This window comes from Euprymna scolopes, chromosome 11 (assembly GCF_053919585.1).
Source record: "Euprymna scolopes isolate OS-2025 chromosome 11, ASM5391958v1, whole genome shotgun sequence".
Taxonomy (NCBI): Eukaryota; Metazoa; Mollusca; class Cephalopoda; order Sepiida; family Sepiolidae; genus Euprymna; species Euprymna scolopes.
The window spans coordinates 107,130,900-107,151,643 of record NC_136492.1 but is presented as its reverse complement, the minus strand read 5'-3'; the positions used below and the strand labels follow the sequence as shown (position 1 = coordinate 107,151,643).

Genomic DNA, 20,744 nt, shown 5'->3' with positions numbered 1-20,744 from the left:
TCGATGGGACAGAGGTTGAAGCTTAGATGACAGTTCAGGACATATCAGATTGGCAACTCTCTTTTGAACCTTGTCTAGGAGCGAGAGACTAGTGGCAGATGCACCAGCCCAAATATGACAACAATACTACATATATGGGCGAATGGTGGCCTTATAGAGGTACAGGGAAATCTTGTCTTTTTCTTTTTCCAATTTTAACAAGTAGTTCTTTTACTTTTCTAAGTTTAATCTTAACCATATTACTTTTCATGCTCACATTTTTCTATGTAATAATAAAATAATAAAACAAACAAATTATCAATCTTTATCTTAAAAATTCATAAAAAAAACTACCTGCAAGACACATGATGCGAATATTTTTGTCAAAGAATTAGAAAACAATTTAAAATTGATGAGCAAAGTTACGTAATAACGTAACTGACATCAAAAATGATTGAAAATATAAAAAAAAGCAAAGAAACACGTCGATTAATAAAGACGAGAGTTAAACAAATATTTTAACATTGAAAACAATGTCGCTTTATTCACGTTCCAAGAACGCAATCTCCAAAATTTTCCTCAACTGTTGCCTTTGATCTATATTCCGATCAGATATTTTAAAATTGATCGCAAGTGTCTCTTGACATTCATTATTCATATTCAGACCCCAAACTAGTATCTTGTCATTCAAACCATTTATAAATTATTTAAATTACTATATTGACATTTTTCCAGCTGGTGAATGTGTGTTTGTATTTCAACCTTCGAAATTGTCTGACGTATATAAACGTTGGCTTGTCTATTTAAACAAAGTAAAAAGCGAATAGGAATCGCTGAATTCGGTACTTCTCAAAAAAAAAAAAAAAAAAAAAAAAAAAAAGAAAAAGAAAGAAGAAAAAAAGGGAACTGTTTAATCCAAGAAATATAAAAACATTATCGACACAATGTTTACCGGTATTCTTCAACGATTCCTCATACTAGAAACGTTCATAGTAGCAGCTTTGTGTTGTTTCTGCTCGATTCTTGACTCTACAAAGGACCATTTCTGCGTCAGTGAATTTGGTAAGTCAGAAACAAACTCATTTGGGGTATTTTTTAAGACGTTAATTTTAAATTGATAACTCGGGTTTGTATTACTGTACACATAGATTCGAAAAAGTTGTCAAAAAACAAATATATAACAAATAAATATTATCAAAGGCAAGATAAGTTACTTTTCTACCAAACTGGATACATTTTTTTGTTTTTATTCAATGTAACATGTTTATTCAGCTCGAAAAACATGCAGTGTTTACCGATGTATTGGAAAATTCAAAATGGCACCCGACACTATCTTTAACATGGTAAGTTTGGGAAAAGGTGTTATAAATAATAAACTAGATAAAATACTATTTAAAAACACCGAATATATGTAAACTTATGTCACCGTAACATATAATGAGCGAATTTCTAACAGTATTTTGTCTAGTTTATTATTTATAACATCTTTTCCTGAACTTACTGTGTTAAAGAGAGTGTCAGGCGCCATTTTGAATTTTCCAATACATCGGTAAACACTGTATGCTTTTCGAGCTGAATAAACATGTTGCATTGAATAAAAACACGAAAAATATATCCAGTTTGGTAAAAAAGTAACTTATCTTGCCTTTGATAACATTTATTTGTTATATATTTGTTTTTGTTTTTTTTACAACTTTTTCGAATCTGTGTGCATAGTAATACAAACCCGATAACTCTATAGTCTGTAATTGCAGATTTTCTAAATATCGAGCAAACTGCCAACAATACGATCAATTTCCCAAGGAATAATTTCACGAATTTTGTTCTTTAGTTCTCGCATTCCAGAAGCTATGTTTCTGACAAAAAGGGAAGAATTGCTGTTTTCGGAATTAGCATCTAATTCATCTAATACGTACTGTTGACAAGTTTTAGATCTTGAAGTACTATTTTTGTAGCTCCTTACATTAAGTGGTTTAATGCTTTGTCTGAAGCAATTTCCATTAAAAGCACAGATTTGTATATTAAAAAAAACTTTTTGCTGTGATTTATTTTAAGTGAAAGTTCGACGTCGCTAAAAAAAACACTCTTCGTAGCTTTGCTCGTCCATCAGGCTATTGCGCGCCAATTTTCAAATAGCCTTTTAATTGATCTATTCTCGGACTTTTTTTTTTTATTATTTATTATTTTTTTAAATTTTTCACAAAGGTGGCATCACTTATCAAGGCCCGGAGGCCACTCGAGGATAAGTGTTAATGTGTGTACAGTTGGCAAGTGGAACATGTAGTAATTGTTAGTAGTGGAAATTTGGTAAATTGGATTACTTAAGGGGATGGCTCATCAAAACTTAAGGGGATGACTCATCAAAACTTAAGGGGATGACTCATCAAAACTTAAGGGGATGGCTCATCAAAACTTAAGGGGATGGCTCATCAAAACTTAAGGGGATGACTCATCAAAACTTAAGGGGATGGCTCATCAAAACTTAAGGGGATGACTCATCAAAAATTTGTTCACGTTGGACTTGAAGACAACTATATTGTAGTCAGTTGGAAAGCAGGAAAACGGGACAGAGTTCCACAGGCGTGCAGTTCTAAGAAATAAGCTTTGTTCAAGGGTTGGAAAGAAGATTAGATCACGAAGACAGATATTGAATGGACGCAGCTCTCTATTTTAGGTAGAGACATATATCACCGTAACTGGTTCTGCCCTCTCATACGTGTATCAAGTTAACCCGGCAAATATACGAGATTTGATGCTTGAGTGTGTTAAAGTAAGAAAACTTAAAACAACAAAAAAGTTCAAATGTTTTCTTTCTTGTATTTGCATTATTCAGACTACTGTTTTCATCTTGAGTGTTATTCGCACAACGTTTTCGCCGATGTAACTCCCAACCTTCTTCAAATATATCTTGTCGAACTCGGAAATCTTTTTGTCGAACTCAGGAATCTTTCTGTCGAACTCAGGAATCTTTTTGTCGAACTCAGGAATCTTTCTGTCGAACTCAGGAATCTTTCTGTCGAACTCGGAAATCTTTTTATCGAACTCAGGAATCTTTCTGTCGAACTCAGGAATCTTTCTGTCGAACTCAGGAATCTTTCTGTCGAACTCAGGAATCTTTCTGTCGAACTCGGAAATCTTTTTGTCGAACTCAGGAATCTTTCTGTCGAACTCGGAAATCTTTTTGTCGAACTCAGGAATCTTTTTGTCGAACTCAGGAATCTTTTTGTCGAACTCAGGAATCTTTCTGTCGAACTCGGAAATCTTTTTGTCGAACTCAGGAATCTTTCTGTCGAACTCAGGAATCTTTCTGACGAACTCAGGAATCTTTTTGTCGAACTCAGGAATCTTTCTGTCGAACTCGGAAATCTTTTTGTCGAACTCAGGAATCTTTTTGTCGAACTCAGGAATCTTTTTGTCGAACTCAGGAATCTTTCTGTCGAACTCGGAAATCTTTTTGTCGAACTCAGGAATCTTTCTGTCGAACTCAGGAATCTTTCTGTCGAACTCAGGAATCTTTTTGTCGAACTCAGGAATCTTTCTGTCGAACTCGGAAATCTTTTTGTCGAACTCAGGAATCTTTTTGTCGAACTCAGGAATCTTTTTGTCGAACTCAGGAATCTTTCTGTCGAACTCAGGAATCTTTTTGTCGAACTCAGGAATCTTTCTGTCGAACTCGGAAATCTTTTTGTCGAACTCAGGAATCTTTTTGTCGAACTCAGGAATCTTTCTGTCGAACTCGGAAATCTTTTTGTCGAACTCAGGAATCTTTTTGTCGAACTCAGGAATCTTTTTGTCGAACTCAGGAATCTTTCTGTCGAACTCGGAAATCTTTTTGTCGAACTCAGGAATCTTTTTGTCGAACTCAGGAATCTTTCTGTCGAACTCAGGAATCTTTCTGTCGAACTCAGGAATCTTTCTGTCGAACTCAGGAATCTTTCTGTCAAACTCGGAAATCTTTTTGTCGAACTCAGGAATCTTTTTGTCGAACTCAGGAATCTTTCTGTCGAACTCGGAAATCTTTTTTGTCGAACTCGGAAATCTTTTTGTCGAACTCAGGAATCTTTCTGTCGAACTCGGAAATCTTTCTGTCGAACTCGGAAATCTTTTTGTCGAACTCAGGAATCTTTTTGTCGAACTCAGGAATCTTTCTGTCGAACTCGAGAATCTTTCTGTAGAACTCAGGAATAATTCCGTCAAACTGGGAATTTTGAACGGAAACCTTTATTAAATCCATGGTGGTAGCGTGTTCTCGTTCCGTTAGCCATAACCGGGTAGAAGTCTTAAGTATTTCGCAATTGTATTTCAAGTATCGTCTGCTTAGATCTTTAATTTTCAACCTCCAGGAAATTTTCACTTACAACTTAAGTTTACCTAGTACTTGATCCGTTACATCACGAGTCATCGAGTTCGAAAATATAAGCCTGAGTAAGGCGGAGGTTACATTGGCCGAAACGTTGTGAGAGTAACGTTCAAGGTGAGATCAGTAGTCCTAATAAACTTTATAAAAATCACCAATCCTCGTCTTAAAAGTCCGTAAACGTTTTCTTACTTGTTTCAAGTTAAAATTGAAGTTTATTTAAAAAAAAAATATGTTTATCCGTGTTTCCTGCGATAAATGTGCAAATAAATTTAATTTCGTTTTTTTTAGTTGTAAAGGCTAAAGCCGAAGAAGAGGTCAAAGGTTTAAAGGAACCGACTTTCGCGATAAACATCATACAATTTTTCAAGGTGAGTAGCATTTTTTATGATCTGATCGAATTGCCAAATAAAAAATCATGCAGAATATTGACAATTGTAAAACGATATTCATTCCAACTGACGTTTTCACATTCACTTCGCACAAATCGCTCCAAGCAAGCTATGAAGTCACTGAAATTTTTTTATGAAAATCGCTCCAGACAAGTCATGAAGCCACCAGAAATTTTTTTATGGAAATCACTCCAGACAAGGCATGAAGCCACCTCAAATATTTTCTGGCAATTGCTCCAGCCAAAGCATTAAGCCACTAGAATTTTTTTTATGGAAATCGCTCCATGCAAGGCATGAAGCTACTAGAAACTTTTATGTAAATCGCCCCAGACAAGGCATGTCACCACTTAGATGTTTTTTTAGGAAAGTCGCTTCAGACAAGGTATTGAGCGATTTGGATTTCTTTTACGGAAAACCCTCGAGACAAGGCATGAAGCCACTTGGTATTTTTATGGAAATCGCTCGAGACAAGGCATGGAACAACCTGAAATTATTTCATGAAGCCACTTGAAATTTTTTATGAACATCGCTTAATTTTTAAGTATGTGTATATGTTTATATACTTCTATATATTGGATTCATTCCTAAACTAATTAACTGATTATTATGATTTTTAAGTTTGCGTATATGATTATATATTTCTATGCATTGGATTCACTCTCAAACTAATTAACCGATCATTATGAATTTTAAGTATTGTATATGTTTGTATATTTGTATCGATGTCATATTCCAAAAATCACATATAATGATGGCTTACTTTTTTAAATGTATTTATGTATACAAGAAATTTTACCCAAGAAATAAAGTACTTATACAGTATAGTACTATCATGAAAAAGCAAAGAAAATCTTATCTGTAACGTACATAAAAGTTATTAAAGCGAAAATAACAATAGATATTCGAGTAGTATGACTTGTAAATGAGAAATAAGGCGTTTCTTCACTGTAGCAACTAGTCGAAAAAATAAATTCTTACCCCTGAAGTACAGAAAATTTAACACAGCAGAAAATTACATAAAAGTACGACTTCTTTAATTTTTAAATAAGACATAAGGTACTTGTACAGTATCCTATCTAAGATATAAGGTACTTGTATAATATAGAACCCATATGAAAAACAAAATCTTACCTGTGACGTAAATAAAGGCAATCAAAACCGAAATCATGTAATATATTCGGGTAGTAGGACATTTATATAAGAAAGAAGGTGCTTTTTCTCTATAGCACTCTGGTATAAAAAAAAAAACTCTTACCTGTGACATACAAAAAAGTTACCACAACAGAAAATTATGTAAAATAATCGAGTAGTTTCATCTTTATATTAGAAATAAGGTACTTGTGCACTATATTACTCATATAAAAACCCCCAAAGAAAATCCTACCTTTGACGAACATGACTTTTAAATGAGAAATAAGGTGCCTCTTCACTTTAGCACTCAGATGAAAAAACAAGCAAATTCTTACCCCTAACGTGCAGCAAATTTTGCACAACAGAAAATTACTTAAAAGTATCGACTTCTTTCATTTTTAAATAAGGATGTACTTGTACAGTATCCAACCTAAGAAATAAGGTACTTGTACAGTATAGTACCCATATGAAAAACAAAGAAAATCTTACCTGTGACATACATAAAAGTAATCAAAACCGAAAATTATGCAATATATTTAAATAGTATGACATTTATATAAGAAATAAGATGCTTCTTCACTATAGCACTCTGATTTAAAAACAAACTCTTACCTGTGACATACAGAAAAGTTACCATAACAGAAAATTATGTAAAATGATCGAGTAGCTTCATCTTTAATTAAAAGTAAGCTACTTGTATAGTATTCTATCCAAGAAATAAGGTACTTATGTAGTTTAGTACTTAATTGAAAAACAAACCAAAGAAAATCTTACCTTTGACGTACATATAAGTTATTTAAACCAGCGATCGCGTAATATAGCTGATTAGTATTACATATATATAAGAAATAAGGTGCTTCTTCATTGTAGTACCCAGATGAAAAAAACAAACAAACAAACTCTCACCTTTGATGAACGGAAAAATTATCACAAACAATTACATGAAATAACCAAGTAGTTTCATTCTTAAATTATAAATAAGGTATTTGTAAAGTATCTAACGCAAAAAATTAAGTACTTGTATAGTATAGTACCTGTATGAAAAACATAAATAATTTTACGTGTGCCACTGTTTATCGTCCTTATTGTCATATTCTAAAAATCCCATTAAAGTATCAAATAGTTTTTGATGATATTTGTCATTTTTTAAAAATTTAATTGCGGACTATTATCCTCATCTTTATAGTTGTGGTTTCATGACGTTTCATTCAACTATACCTCTGACCTTCATCAAGTGGTTAATCGTGACAGGATAAAAATGCTGAATCTCCTAACTGTATCCTCAATAATTACTGCCTTCCATAGATGTTGTGTCACCACGTTTTTGGCCAACTAATCTTCTAGCTGGCTTTGAGTAGGATTGACACCGCTATCTTCAGACAATGCTCTTGGAGCTGTAGAAATTCAACGCCTTTATCCGCTGCGCTCATGGCGCACATCAAGACATGTAGCCACTAAAATTTTTTATGGAAATCGCTCCAGACAAGGCATGAAGCCATCTGAAATTTTTTATGAAAAGTACTCCAAGCAAAGCATGAAGCCATCTGAAATTTTTTATGAAAAGTACTCCAAGCAAAGCATGAAGCCACTTGAAATTTTTTATGGAAATCACTCCAGACAAGCAGGAAGCTGCTTGAAAATTTTTATAAAAGAAGCTATAAACAAGGGATGTAGCCACTTGTAATTTTTTTATGAAAATTTGCTCCAGACAATACATGAAGCCACAAAAAATTATTTATAGAAATCGCTCCAGATTAAATTATGATACTACGAGGGGCGTGCAATAAGTAATGCCCCTGACCCACTTCAAGTTGTCTGATCTAGCTGAAATTTTGCATGTGCAATGATTTATATCTCTACGGGTTAGGTGGCAAATTACAGCTCTGAACTAATCGTGGTTTCTGTTTTACAGGTGTTTGAACTGAGTCAGGTGTGAAATGAAGCCTGTTGAATGTCGAGCAGTGATCCGGTTTTTGTATTTGAAAGGACGCACACCACAGGAGACTTTTGATGAAATGAAAGAAACTTATGGTGATAATGCCCCATTATATGACCTTTTAAAACGCTGGCATCGTGAATTCAAACATGGCTGGAAGTCTGTGGAAACAGCTCCCAGACCTGGTCGTCCCCTTCTGCCATTGATGAAGCATCTGTCCGTCAAGTTGAGGCTGCCATTTTGGAAGATCGGCGCATTATATTCGCCAAATAGCACAAGATGTCAAGATTAGTACAGGGTCTGTGGAAACTATCATTCATGACCATTTGCATATGCATAAGGTGTCTGCCAGATGGATTCCCAGGTTGCTCACACCATTCCAGAAGCGAGAACGCATTGAATGCTCGAGGATGAATTTGGAGATGTGCCAAGAAGATTTTTTCAAGTTTTTCAAGAGACTGATTACACAGGATGAAACCTGGGTCCATCACTATGATCCAGAGACCAAAGCCCAGTCAATGCAGTGGAAGCACTTGGACTCACCACCTCCCTACTCTCCTTGCACCCTCTGACTTTCACCTCTTCCCAGCCATGAAGTTGTTTTTGAAAGGAAAGCGTTTCCCATATGATGCAGCCTTGATTTCTGAAGTCACGTCCTGGTTGGAGGACCAACCTGGGGTGTTCTACAAAAACGATCTCCAGAGCTGCATCAAACGATGGGAGAAATACATAACTCTGGGTGGTTCCTGTGTAGAGAAAGACTAATAACTGTGTCAAGTTTCGTTGCTCTACTACTATCGGAAGTGGGTACGGGGCATTACTTATTGCACGCCCCTCGTACTTGAAATTTTTTATCGAAATAACCTCAGACAAGGCATAAAACCACTTAAAATTTTTATGAAACTCGCTCTAGACAAGGTATAAAACCACAAGAAATTTTTATGGAAATCGCTCCAGACAAGGCATGAAGTCAATCGAAATTTTTTATTCAATAAAAAACTTCAAGTGGCTTCAAGGACAAAGCATCAAGCCACTTGAATCTTTTATGAATGTTGCACCAGATAAGGCATGAAGCCATTGCAAATTTTTTATGAAAATTGTGCCAGACAAGGCATGAAACAACTGGAATTTTTTTTAATGGAAATTGCACCAGACAAGGCATGAAGCCACTTTAAATTTGTTATGAAAATCACTACAGACAAAGCATAATGCTACTTGAAATTTTGTATGGAAATCGCTCCTAAAAACGCATGAAGCAAGTTGAAATGTTTTACGAAAGTTGCGCCAGTTAATGCATAAGCCACTCAAAATTTTTATAAAACTCGCTCCAGACAAGACATACAGCCACTTGAAATGTTTTATGGAAACAATTTTAGACAAGTAAGAAAGCCAATTGAATTTTTTTATGAAAACCGCTCCAGACAAGGCATTAAGCAACTAAATATTTTTTATGGAAATCGATCAGAATAAGGCATAAGGTCACTTGAAATTTTTTATAAAAATCGCTCCAGACAAAGCATAAAGCTACTTGAAATTTTTTATGGAAATCGCTCCGGACAAGCAGGAAGCCATTCGAAAATTTTTATGAAAGTCGCTCCATGTAGCTACTTAAAATTATTTATGAAACTCGCTTCAGACAATGCAGTGATCTAATTGAAATTTTTTATCAAAATTTCTCCGGAAAAGGCATGAAGCTACTTGAATTTTTGAATGAAATTTGCTTCAGACAAGGCATGAAGCCACTTAAAATTATTTATGGAAATCGCTCCAGACAAGACAGGAAGCCACTCGTAATTGTTCATGAAAGTTGTTTCAGATAATGCATGAAGCCACTTGAAATTTTTTTATGAAAGTGACTTAAGACAAGGCATGAAGCCAGTTCAAATTTTTATAAAAATAACTCCAGTCGAGGCAGAAAGTCACTTTAAATTTTGTTATGATACTCGCTGCAAAACAAGGCATAAAACCACAAGAAATTTTTCATAGAAATCACTCCAGACCAGGCATGAAGCCACTTGAAAATTTTCATCCAAACTGCTCCAGACAAGGCATGAAACAACTAGAAATTTTTTATGGAAATCGCTCAGAGCAAGGCATAGAGCTACTTGAACTTTATGGAAATACTCCAGACAAGGCATGAAGCCACTTGAAATTTTTAATAGAAATCGCTAAAGACTAGGCAGGAAGACATTTGAAATTTATGAAAGTTGCTCAAGGCAAAGCACGAAGCCATTGTGATTTTTTATATAAAAATCGTCACAGACTCGGCATGAAGCAACTCGAAATTTCTATGAAATTTGCTCCAGACAAGTCACATTCCAAAAAGCAGATAGATTGATAAGCTTATTGCGTACTTGTTACATTTCAATAATCACGTAAACTGATCAAATAATGCATACTGTTTCTTTGTCACATCCTAAAAATTAGGTACATTGTTGTGCCTGTCGAGAGTATGTTAAATTGTTTTATATATGTATCTACATTACATGTTCGAGGGTATGTAAAATTGTTTTGTTGTACATTACCCGTCCTAGGAAAGGAAACATTTTTTCACATACATGTTGTAAATTACCTGTCCTAAAGAGGGTACAATTATTTCATACATGTTTTGTGTAATACCTGTCCTAGGGTAGGTAAAATATTTTTTTGCTCGAGATAGCAAATGATACATAGACATAAAAAATTCGTCTATCCTAAAATAATGGGTATGTTCAAAAGCAACTTCATTTTTCTCATTGTTGTATATGGTTCCGAGCAACACCAGGTACCCCTGCTAGTTTAATAGATAAAGGCAAAATGTGTGTGTGTGTGTTTGCATGTCTGCCAAACCTTCCGACACACGCAACCAACACTGACAAAATTGGTATGTTTTGAAAGATACATCTCTTGGACGAAAATATGCAAAAACTGGCCCAAAATATTATTTCTTTGACCAATCAAATACATCGAAGACATTACCAAAGCTGTTGGAAACGACGTTTTTTGCAAGGAGGAGTCAGTTTTTAGCGTTGACATTTTTGCAAAATCATTCATGCCTCGCAATCTCAGCATACTTTTAAAGCACATTATTTTGAAGGCTGTGACGTTACAAGTGTGCCGTGGTCGAATAGGTTAAGACGTTTGCTTTTTTTTTTTCACCTCCTTTTCCTCTTCTGCATTACAGGTTGGAGTCTGGTTACTGCAGCTAAATTTTTTTTGCCCGCATGGGTACTCGCTGCTATTTTCATTTTTTAAAAGGATTTTGGTTGTTCAATGCCCTTACTATACCACCTCTCCACACCCGGGCAACGCCGGATACCCATGCTAATACACCATAAGCAATAAAATGCGGGATTAGAGTTAGGGTTACAAGCATTTGTCAGCATTTATGCAAACAGCACTACCATATAACACGTCAAAGACCAGCAAAGACCAAGATCTTTCTGATTCCCCTCTTCCGACTTTAAGCCAACCATAGGCAATAAAAATGCTGGATAAAGTTTAGGGTTAGAGTAAGGGTTACATTGATGATCATTTGTCAGCATTTGTGCAGACGACATTACCGTAGATGGCAACACGTCAAAGACCGGCAAAGACTAATATCTTTCTGATTCTCTTTCTTCCAACTTGAGTACATGGTGCGATGGGGGTAAAAAAGGCTAGTTACCTTTAATGCTTCATAAACTAAACTCATAACTTATATCTTTGCACCACCTGTGCTCTGATCCCAGCATGGATTTGATTTAAAATGAACAGCTCTCGTCTTGAGGAAGCACCCTGTTTTGACAAAAAGAACTGACATTCACTTCTTACCTAAAATGAAAGATCCATTCTCAAAGCTGCTGGAAAAATGGTTGGATCATTCTACCGCTCCAGAAATTATCTCACTTCCAATGCAATTCTATACCTATACAAGAGCCAAATAAATCCTAAGATGGAGTACTGTTTACTTATCTGGGGAGGAGCTGCTAACAGTACCACTTCCTGTGTTGATAGGATATAACATCGTCTTCGAAATCTAGTAAGCAAAGAATTTTTCGCTTCCCTACTTCCTGCTTCTCATAAAGGGACTTTACAAGTTTATCTCTGCGCTATCGTTATTTTCTTGACATGATGCTCGACTGAGCTTCAATCTCTGGAAAACATTCGCAACAAATACTCGTCTAGTTACAACAATTGTCAATATTTTCCTTACTTTCTATCAATCCCTGAAACTATACAAAAATTCCATGAGCAAAGTTTCTTTCCTAGAATTTTCCGACTGCACAACACAATAACGTTAAGCTGCTTCTCAACTGACTATAATACGGTCGTTTTCAAGTCTAATGTAAACAAGTTCTTGCTGAGTCGTATTCTTATATAATCAAATCATTCCCATGTTCACCATTACAGATCATCACGATGTTGTGTCACAATCCACTCAACACTCATTAACTCTTATCCTCGAATGGCCTTTGGGCCTTGATAAGAGATCACCTCTTAGGTTAAATAAATATAAATAAAAAATATTTCATTTACACCAGGTTCCTTGTAATTATATCGTTGGTAAATAACATTTGAATCTGTCAATAACTCTTTTTTTTTTTTTTAATTCTTATTCACCTCAAACAAGTGATACTGCCACTTGGATTTAAGAGACTATTATTTGCGATTATACCACAGAGTTATTATGTAGGGAGTTGAGCAGTAAGTTCGAATTAAATTTAAATTTCCGCATGTTAATACAATCAGGGAAACCGGAAAGAGGGAGGAAATTTCAAAGTCTAGTAGTTCGAGGGAAGAAACCATTAAAGAGGAACTATTTATAGGGACGTCTACTGTGAAAGGGTGAAATTTTTCCGCCTGTAGGGTTAGTGGCAAGTATTCATGTCGCAACATAATGGCGATGGGACAGGGATTGGAGCTTGGTTGATAGTGCGGGATCTATTAGATTAGAGTCTCCTTTTTGGACTCTTCTAAAACCGAGAGACTAGTGAGAGATACTCCAGCCCAGATATGACAATAATATTCCATGCATGGGCGAATAGTGGCTTTGTAGAAATACAGGATATTGTCGGGTGCGATTAATTTTCCAGCATGTTAGAGGGAGCCCACCTTCTTTCCAACAGCTTTGGTAATGTCTTCGATGTATTTGTTCCAATTGATGTTGCTTGCCAATGCTAACCCAAAGAGCTCTCAGTTAGAGTGTTATTAGTCATGATAATCGGCGATTGAATTCCATATAAATGTAGTCATAGTGATGCAGCCGTCGATTTTTGTGTCTTACTCTTGTATTAATAATTATGCTGTAAATAATAAAAAATGAAGAATATATTTGCTTAATGCCGTCATGTTCTTTGATGTTTTATCGTTTTGCACATTCTAAATCGGTTTTGGAACGCTCTCGGGAAGGGCAAAAAAGAACAGAGCATAACACTTTTCTTAGTACATCTTTATCTCATTATGAGAATTTATCCTAAACCCCATAAATATATTTCCGTTTTTCTTTTCAACAATCGTATTGACTCGTATGAATATCTTCCCATTTTTCTTTAGAAACCAACAGTCATATTAACCTGTATGAATACATTCACAGTTTTCTTGCATGAACCAACAGTCGTATTAACCTGATTGAATATCTTCCCATTTTTCTTGCATGAATCAACAGTCATATTACACGTATGGGTATGTTCCCATTTTTTTTAACCAAAAGTCATATTAACTTCTAAGAATATATTTCAACTTTTCTTGTATAAACAAACAGTCGCATTAACCTCTGTTCTATTTTTCTAGTAGGATCCGACAGTCTTATTACCCCCTATGAATATGTTCCCATGTTTTTTAATCAGGACCAATAGTTATACTACTCTACATGAATGTTTCCAATTTTTTTGTAATGACCCACAGTCGCATTAACCGCTAACCTTCTTCATGTATATCTTGCCGAACTCAGGAATTTGCACGGAATTTTAAACGGAACCCTTTATTTAATCCATGGGCCATCATGACCTTGTTTCGTCCGCTATGACCATAAAGAATCCTAAGTAATTCACAATTTTTACCAAGCACTTTATCCGTTATGCCACTTATCTTTTTGGACAATTCTAATATGAACGTGCTTTGAAACTGTTTCTGTTTCTAGATGTAAATATTATTATTACTATCGCTCCCTCCTTCTCTCTCTATATATATCTATTTCTACTTTTATATAAAAATCACTTTGCGTGTGTGTGTGTGTGTGTGTGTGTGTGTGTGTGTGTGTGTGTGTAAGTTCCTTCCTCATAAGTTACGAAATTTACTTTTGCAAATTTCACACAAAAGGCAATTTATATATCTGGCAGCGTCTTTAGATATGTTTTATACAGAAATTCATCCGATAAGTATCAAAAATCGAAAAACTCCAATCCTAAAAATAATCATCCTTTCTTATAGATAAAAAAGAAGAATTTTTACAGGGGAATATTTTACGTTACACCAGCCAAAGGAGATAATAAAATCTCAGCAAATCATTTCTTCTTTATAAAACAGATTTATTGCTCAGTAGTAAAGCATTCGACTACAGATCGAATGATTCCCTGCTCAAGCTCGGTTGTCCCAAATCATTTTATTTTAATTTTTTCTTATCAACGAGTTCAATTCGCAATAAAAGAAGAGGTACCATATAAAATCGCCACAAATCATTTCTTCGTTTGCATATTTTAAAACTAAACATTAATCAAAAGTGACTTTTCCAGGGCATTCATCGTCAAGCCCAAATATCAGTTGACGTGATATTGTAAACTAACACAGACGGAATTTGATGAATGACATTATTATTATTATTATTATTATTATTATTATTATTATTATTATTATTATTATTTTGCCAATTGTCCACCGTAGTATATAATATTCAATAGAGGATTGATTCGATAATAATACATACGCAATCTGCATAAATTAAAATATCATGTTTAAGCTTTATATCTCAGCATGCAACGCCGAGTGTCCAACTAGTATATACATGTGTGTGTGTGTGTGTGTGTGTTACTTTACTGTATATAATTACTGATTCTCATATAAAAGTTTCCGTTGGAAATTCCAGATTCTCGAATTCAACAGAAAGATTATCAAGTTCAACAAGCTATACCTAAAGAAGGTCGGAGGTTACGTCGACCGAAACGCTGTGAAAATAGCACTCAATATTAGAACAATAGTCCAAATAATCCCAATAATACGAATTATCATTCTCTATCTAAAATAATCCAGAAACCTAATTTAACAACAATCCTGTTTAAGAATTTAGAACGATAAAAATGAGAATAATGTAATTTGGTAAAGGAGTACACACAATAAGAATGAAGATAACTGTTTTTTTTTATGTAGTGATGATGATGAAGGTAGAAGATTAACAATATTGGATATTTGAAAAAATATTCTGACAAACGATGAAAATAAACAAATATTGAATACCAGCAGACCACCCGGCATTTATCGGTAGTAAAACACGCATAAATATTATATTTTAATTCACAAAAACTAAGAAGTCTGCATGCTAGTATTATGTTTGTTTCTAAACAGTTCCCTTATTGTAAGTAAAAAAAGAATACTCGAGCTGAGATGGAAACCAAAACCTAAAGACAGTGAGTCAAGTACGATAACCATTAGGCCAGCTTCACATGTTCCTTAAAACAAGGAAAATGTCATCTGAATAATTCGCGCATGCGCATTCGTGAAGCAATTGACAAACAGATAAAAATCCGTTGAACCCCACATACCAATTTTTCAATTTTGACCCTTTAGCAGCTCTTTTTATCTGGATTTTTCACATATACACTATATACGAAATTTAAATTCTGTACATAAAAATTCTTTCAGTATATAGGTTGAGAAGTGTCCTCACACACACATTCTCACTTTTATAGATAGACTAGCAGGGAGACCCGACATTGCTGGAGATTGAATGATGGTCAACGAATATTTCACACTCGTATATTTTTATTGTCATCGAAATCCATGAAATCGCCCGGGAGAAAGCTTCACATGCCTCCATGCAGTAACTTAGTCCAAAATATATGTTATTATACATTGCACTCTAGAGAACCTACTGTTTCTTTTATAAAATTATTATATACTAGCATTTTAGCCCGGCGTTGCCCGGGTGTTTGGAGGTGTATGTTGAGCAAAATAAATAAATAAATAAATAAAATAAAAGAAGCAATCAACTTTTTTAACTTTGACCCCTATTATGACCCCTTAAAATTTATTTATTGTTTTGGGCTCAAATCAAGTTATTAAGTTAGATCCATGTCCAAAGAACCTATATCTAAAATTTCGAGTGTTTAGACCTAAAATTGTCGGAGGAATTTGGTAGAGTTCTCAAAGGTCGAATCGTTGAACTTTGACCCCTTAACAGCGAAATTTCTGGCCGAAAACCAATCACATAGATTTTCGCAAATCTCAGTATCCTGTATATCAAATTTCGAGTCTGTAGACTGAAAATTGACAGAGTTATTGCATAGGGAAATGTACAAACACAGACACACAGATACACAGACGCGTCACTTTTATAGATTTACTAGCATTTCATCCCGGCGTTGCCCGGGTGTTTGGATGTGTATGTTGGGCAAAAAAAAAAAAAGTGGTATTAGGAAGGCAGGCTCGAACCCGTACTTTGAAGGAGGAAAAGAACGGGGGAAAAAACTGACGTCTTTGCAGTTGCGACCACAACCAAACTTGAAGCGACATGTTTAAATTAAAGCTAGACAATCGAAAGGAGAGGATGACTTTCAAAAATATCGGCGAAAAAAGCGACGCCCCTGTAGAAAAGGGCCTAGTTGAAGATGAAGATATTAATGTTATTAGCCAATTTTTCGATATTTGTCGTATGAAAGGTCGAACTTCAAAATGATACTGATTTTGGTAAAATCCGTCGCTTCTGTCGAAAGTTTTAGGCAGACATGCAAACATACATACATACATACATTTATATATTGGTAACTAAACATTTTCGACCCAAAACGATGAAAAAACTTGCCCAATCTCTGAATACCCTTTGTGCAAAACTAGCGGGTGTACCCGGCGTTGCCCGGGTGTTTGGAGGTGTGTATGTAGGAGAGGGTGACCCTGTTTTAATATTATTAAAAAAATACGATATTAAAAAAAATTGGAAAAAACAAAATAAAGCAAAACAGCGAACAAACGTAAAAAAAAGAGGGAAAAAGTTTAGGTAGAAAGACAGGCTCGAACCCGAAGCATCGAAGCAAAGGCGGAAAAAATGCTCGACACGTGACCTCTACGCCAAAGAGACATACACTTAATATCGGATAAAATTAAACCTTTAAAAACACTTGTAGGTGGTTGAAACTAACGTCAACGTTTTCTAGGTCAAACATGACGTCATTGTCGTAGTAGCAGGATGAGAGAAAATGAAGAAACGATTTTTTCGGAACCCTCCTTGTAGAAAAGGGCCAGTTTAGGGTGAAAGAATTAATGTTTTTGGCCAATTTTTCGATATTTGTCGGGCGAAGGTTGGAGCTTTAAAATGATACCTATCTGGCTAAAATCCGTGGCCTATGTCGAAAGTTTTTATCACACACACACACACACACACACACACACACACACACACACACACACACACACACACACACACACACACACACACACACACACACACATTTCCGCTTTTATATATATAGATTTCAAATGTTTAGACCAGAAATTGTCTGAGTAATTTGGTAGAGACCGCAAAGGACAATTTTTTTAACTTTGACCCCTATTATGACCCCTTAACATTCATTGTTTTAGGCTCAAATCAAGTTATTAAGTTAGATCCATGTCCAAAGAACCTATATCTAACATTTCAAGTGTTTAGACCCAAAATTGTCGGAGGAGTTTGGTAGGGTTCTAAAAGGTCAAATCGTTGAACTTTGACTCCTTAACAGCAAAATTCTGGCTGAAAACCGATCCCAAAAATTTTCGCAAATCTCATTATCTTGTATATCAAATTTCAAGTCTGTAGACTAAAACTTGACAGAGTTATTGCGTAGGAAAATGTACACACACACAGACAGACACACAGACATACAGACGCGTTCACTTTTATAGATATATTAGCATAGGTGCCAGGCCTTGCCCGGTTGTTTGGAGGTGTATGCTGAGCAAAAAAAAAAAAAAAAGGTTAATTTTTTAAAACTTTGACCCCTATGATGACCCCTTAACATTTATTGTTTGGAGTTCAAATCAAGTTATTAAGTTAGATCCATGTCCAAGGAACCTATATCTAAACTTTTAAGTGTTTAGACCCAAAATTGTCGGAGGAGTTTGGTAGAATTTTCAAAGGTCAAATCGTTGAACTTTGACTCCTTAACAGCCAAATTTCTGGCCGAAAATGGATCACATAGATTTTCGCAAATCTCAGTATCCTGTATATCAAATTTCGAGTCTGTAGACTGAAAATTGACAGAGTTATTGCACAGGGAAATGTACACACACAGACACACAGAGAGACACCTTCACTTTTATAGATAGATAGATAGATAGATTAAACAAAAATATATACGTATACATAAACACATATGGAAACAATTTTGCGTTTACTGTAAACTTTTTACGTAAATATTATGCAAATATAAATCATGTAGAATATCTGCATGAATATGATTACACGTAATAGTTTACTAAAGATGATCATCCCATAAGAAAACCAGAAACATTAATAGGGAATTAATTAAAATGAATGTTTAAAAGAATATGCAAATTAGCAAGATCTTTTGCTGGTAAATGCAATTCCAGAACCCATATATAAGAAAATGTTCTTTTCTTTTCTTTTTAAATAAATAGAAAGAACGTTTTTAATATGAATATCAATACACACAAAAGAAAAACGAATTTCTAGGAGTATGGATAGATAAACTTATTTCCAGTTAACGAAAAAACACATCAAGAAATTTACATGCGGGGTTTGAAACTACAGACCACGTCATGCAAAACAAACAAACAAAAAGATAAAAAAAACACGTAAATTTTCAAATTCTTTGCAGTTAATGAAAAAAAAAAATTAAGAAACTCACGCGCGAAGTTTGAATAGACAAAACAAAACAAAAAGAATAAAAAAGAAAAAAAAAACACGCTATCAACTTACAGTAAAATTTTCACTGCCCGTTGTTCTTTCATTGTTGCTAATCGACGCCATGGAAAAATGTCTTTACCGATGATAGATAAATTAAAATAACGGTTTCGATTACCGATTATCGGTAATTGCCGGGGGTATTCTGAGACAGAACTTTACTAAGATCACTCCCAGACTTATGCACTAAAATTCTATAAATTTGAAAGAAAATCTGCCCAGCCGTTTCGAAGTCTATAAGGAACGAACTCTCTCATACACACAGACAAAGTTGCATTTATATAATTGTAGAGATAGAGATAGAGATAGTTAAGAAACAAGGAATTTAATTCGCAACCAAAATGTTTCATCTTCCACGGCGCCAACAGAAACAATTTTTGTAAGAAAGATTAAATTGGTTTTTAATAGACTGTTATCATAAGAAACCAGGACACGAAAAACATTGTCACAAAGAGACGTATTTTTTAATATCCAAGAAAAATAAATCCTGTTAATAAATAGGGATGAATCATTTTATCAGTTTCTTTCTTTATCTCGTTTCGCCAGGTTACAGTTCGAAATAGCGTTTCCTCTACTTTGTCGAACTTAAGCTTCAAATGTCACTTTCTTTGGTCTGTCACGTTTTGATTCAAAAGATGCTGATTGAATTGTCTGATTGTTTTCTAGATGCGTTCAATAAATCTTTGTTATTATGTCGGTCTGTCGCGCATTGTTAACCGCAAACCCTGCCGTTCGAATCGGCTACGTTTAAACGTGTTTTTTTTTTTGTGTGTTTAAGTGTTCCTTTTATTTAAATTAACATTTGTGTTTTTTATGTATCTATTTTTTTTTTCAGGGAAATCCCTGGAAATTGAATCTTGTGAATAACAGTGAAGGACTTTTGACATTGGCGTTACCCTGTCCGTACCAAATTAAATCAGGAGAAACATACCTCATTATGGGTAAATAGAAAAACAGGATTTATTTTTCATTCAAGAATAACGTGTTACGTAAGCAACTTAAAAATACAACGAAAAGTTATCATGCTATCATGCATAGTGCCATGGCAGGGGTGGATATTGACTCAAGAATTCAAGACCCAACGAGTGTAACGTAGAAGTTATTGCTCTCTCTCTCCTACACTTTAATGATGTGACACAACGGTTGGAAAGTTGGATTGAAGAGCATAACAAGCACTATAGCGGAACAGTACTCTAACCTGTCAAAATGTTTTGGTAGTAAAACCAACACAAAGTCAAGTATCTGCAGAATGTCTTCTTGGTTCCTCCTCTTCTCTTTTCTCTCTCCCAACAATCGAACACAGCATATAATAACAAAACTCTAAAGCACGTCTGACAGCACTGACTTCTGCCAACAGTCTGCCCCTCCTCTTAACAACACAGGCTTTTTATATCGCAAAATCGTTCACCTCTATTTGCATATTCTTCTAACTCACGTGATCACTACTCTATAAATAAGAGTCTTGACCGTTTCTTTTCTTTCTTTTTATTTATTTTCGGTGACCGACCCGCACGTGGTCTATCCAGGTAAGTCACGCATTTCTCCACAGGTAAACCCGTCAGCATTCCCCAGTAGTAACGTCTCAGGCGATTAGCAGTAAGCTAACGCTTTCTCAGAGAAAGAAGAGAAAGCCTAGAAGAGTGGAACTATAACAGCATAAGATCAGAGACATAACTTAGTCAACCGAGAATAGGCCATCTCAATTGTTGATTTGGAGGTTGAGCGACCCCCTCCCCTCACGGCTGAATCTATTTCGCTTATTGGTACTCATATATAAATGAATGAAATAAAGCAGAGTTGATTCAGTTTAACGGGGTTCAAAGTCAGGGTTGATGGTCACTGTTGTATACATACATTAATATGTATGTGATTTATATAAGC

General features: G+C 35.0%; 1 protein-coding gene across 1 annotated transcript in view; it reads left to right on the top strand.

The window, feature by feature from the left end:
* Positions 1-511: 511 nt before the first annotated feature.
* LOC145288044 (uncharacterized) overlaps positions 512-20,744 on the top strand; it is a 64,503-nt gene continuing 44,270 nt past the window's right edge. Inside the window, exons 1-3 of the mRNA XM_080136062.1 lie at positions 512-1,041; positions 4,628-4,707; positions 19,699-19,804. Of these exons, the coding sequence (XP_079992188.1) occupies positions 924-1,041; positions 4,628-4,707; positions 19,699-19,804 (304 nt within the window). The 5' untranslated portion in view covers positions 512-923. The remainder of the gene's footprint in view (positions 1,042-4,627; positions 4,708-19,698; positions 19,805-20,744) is intronic.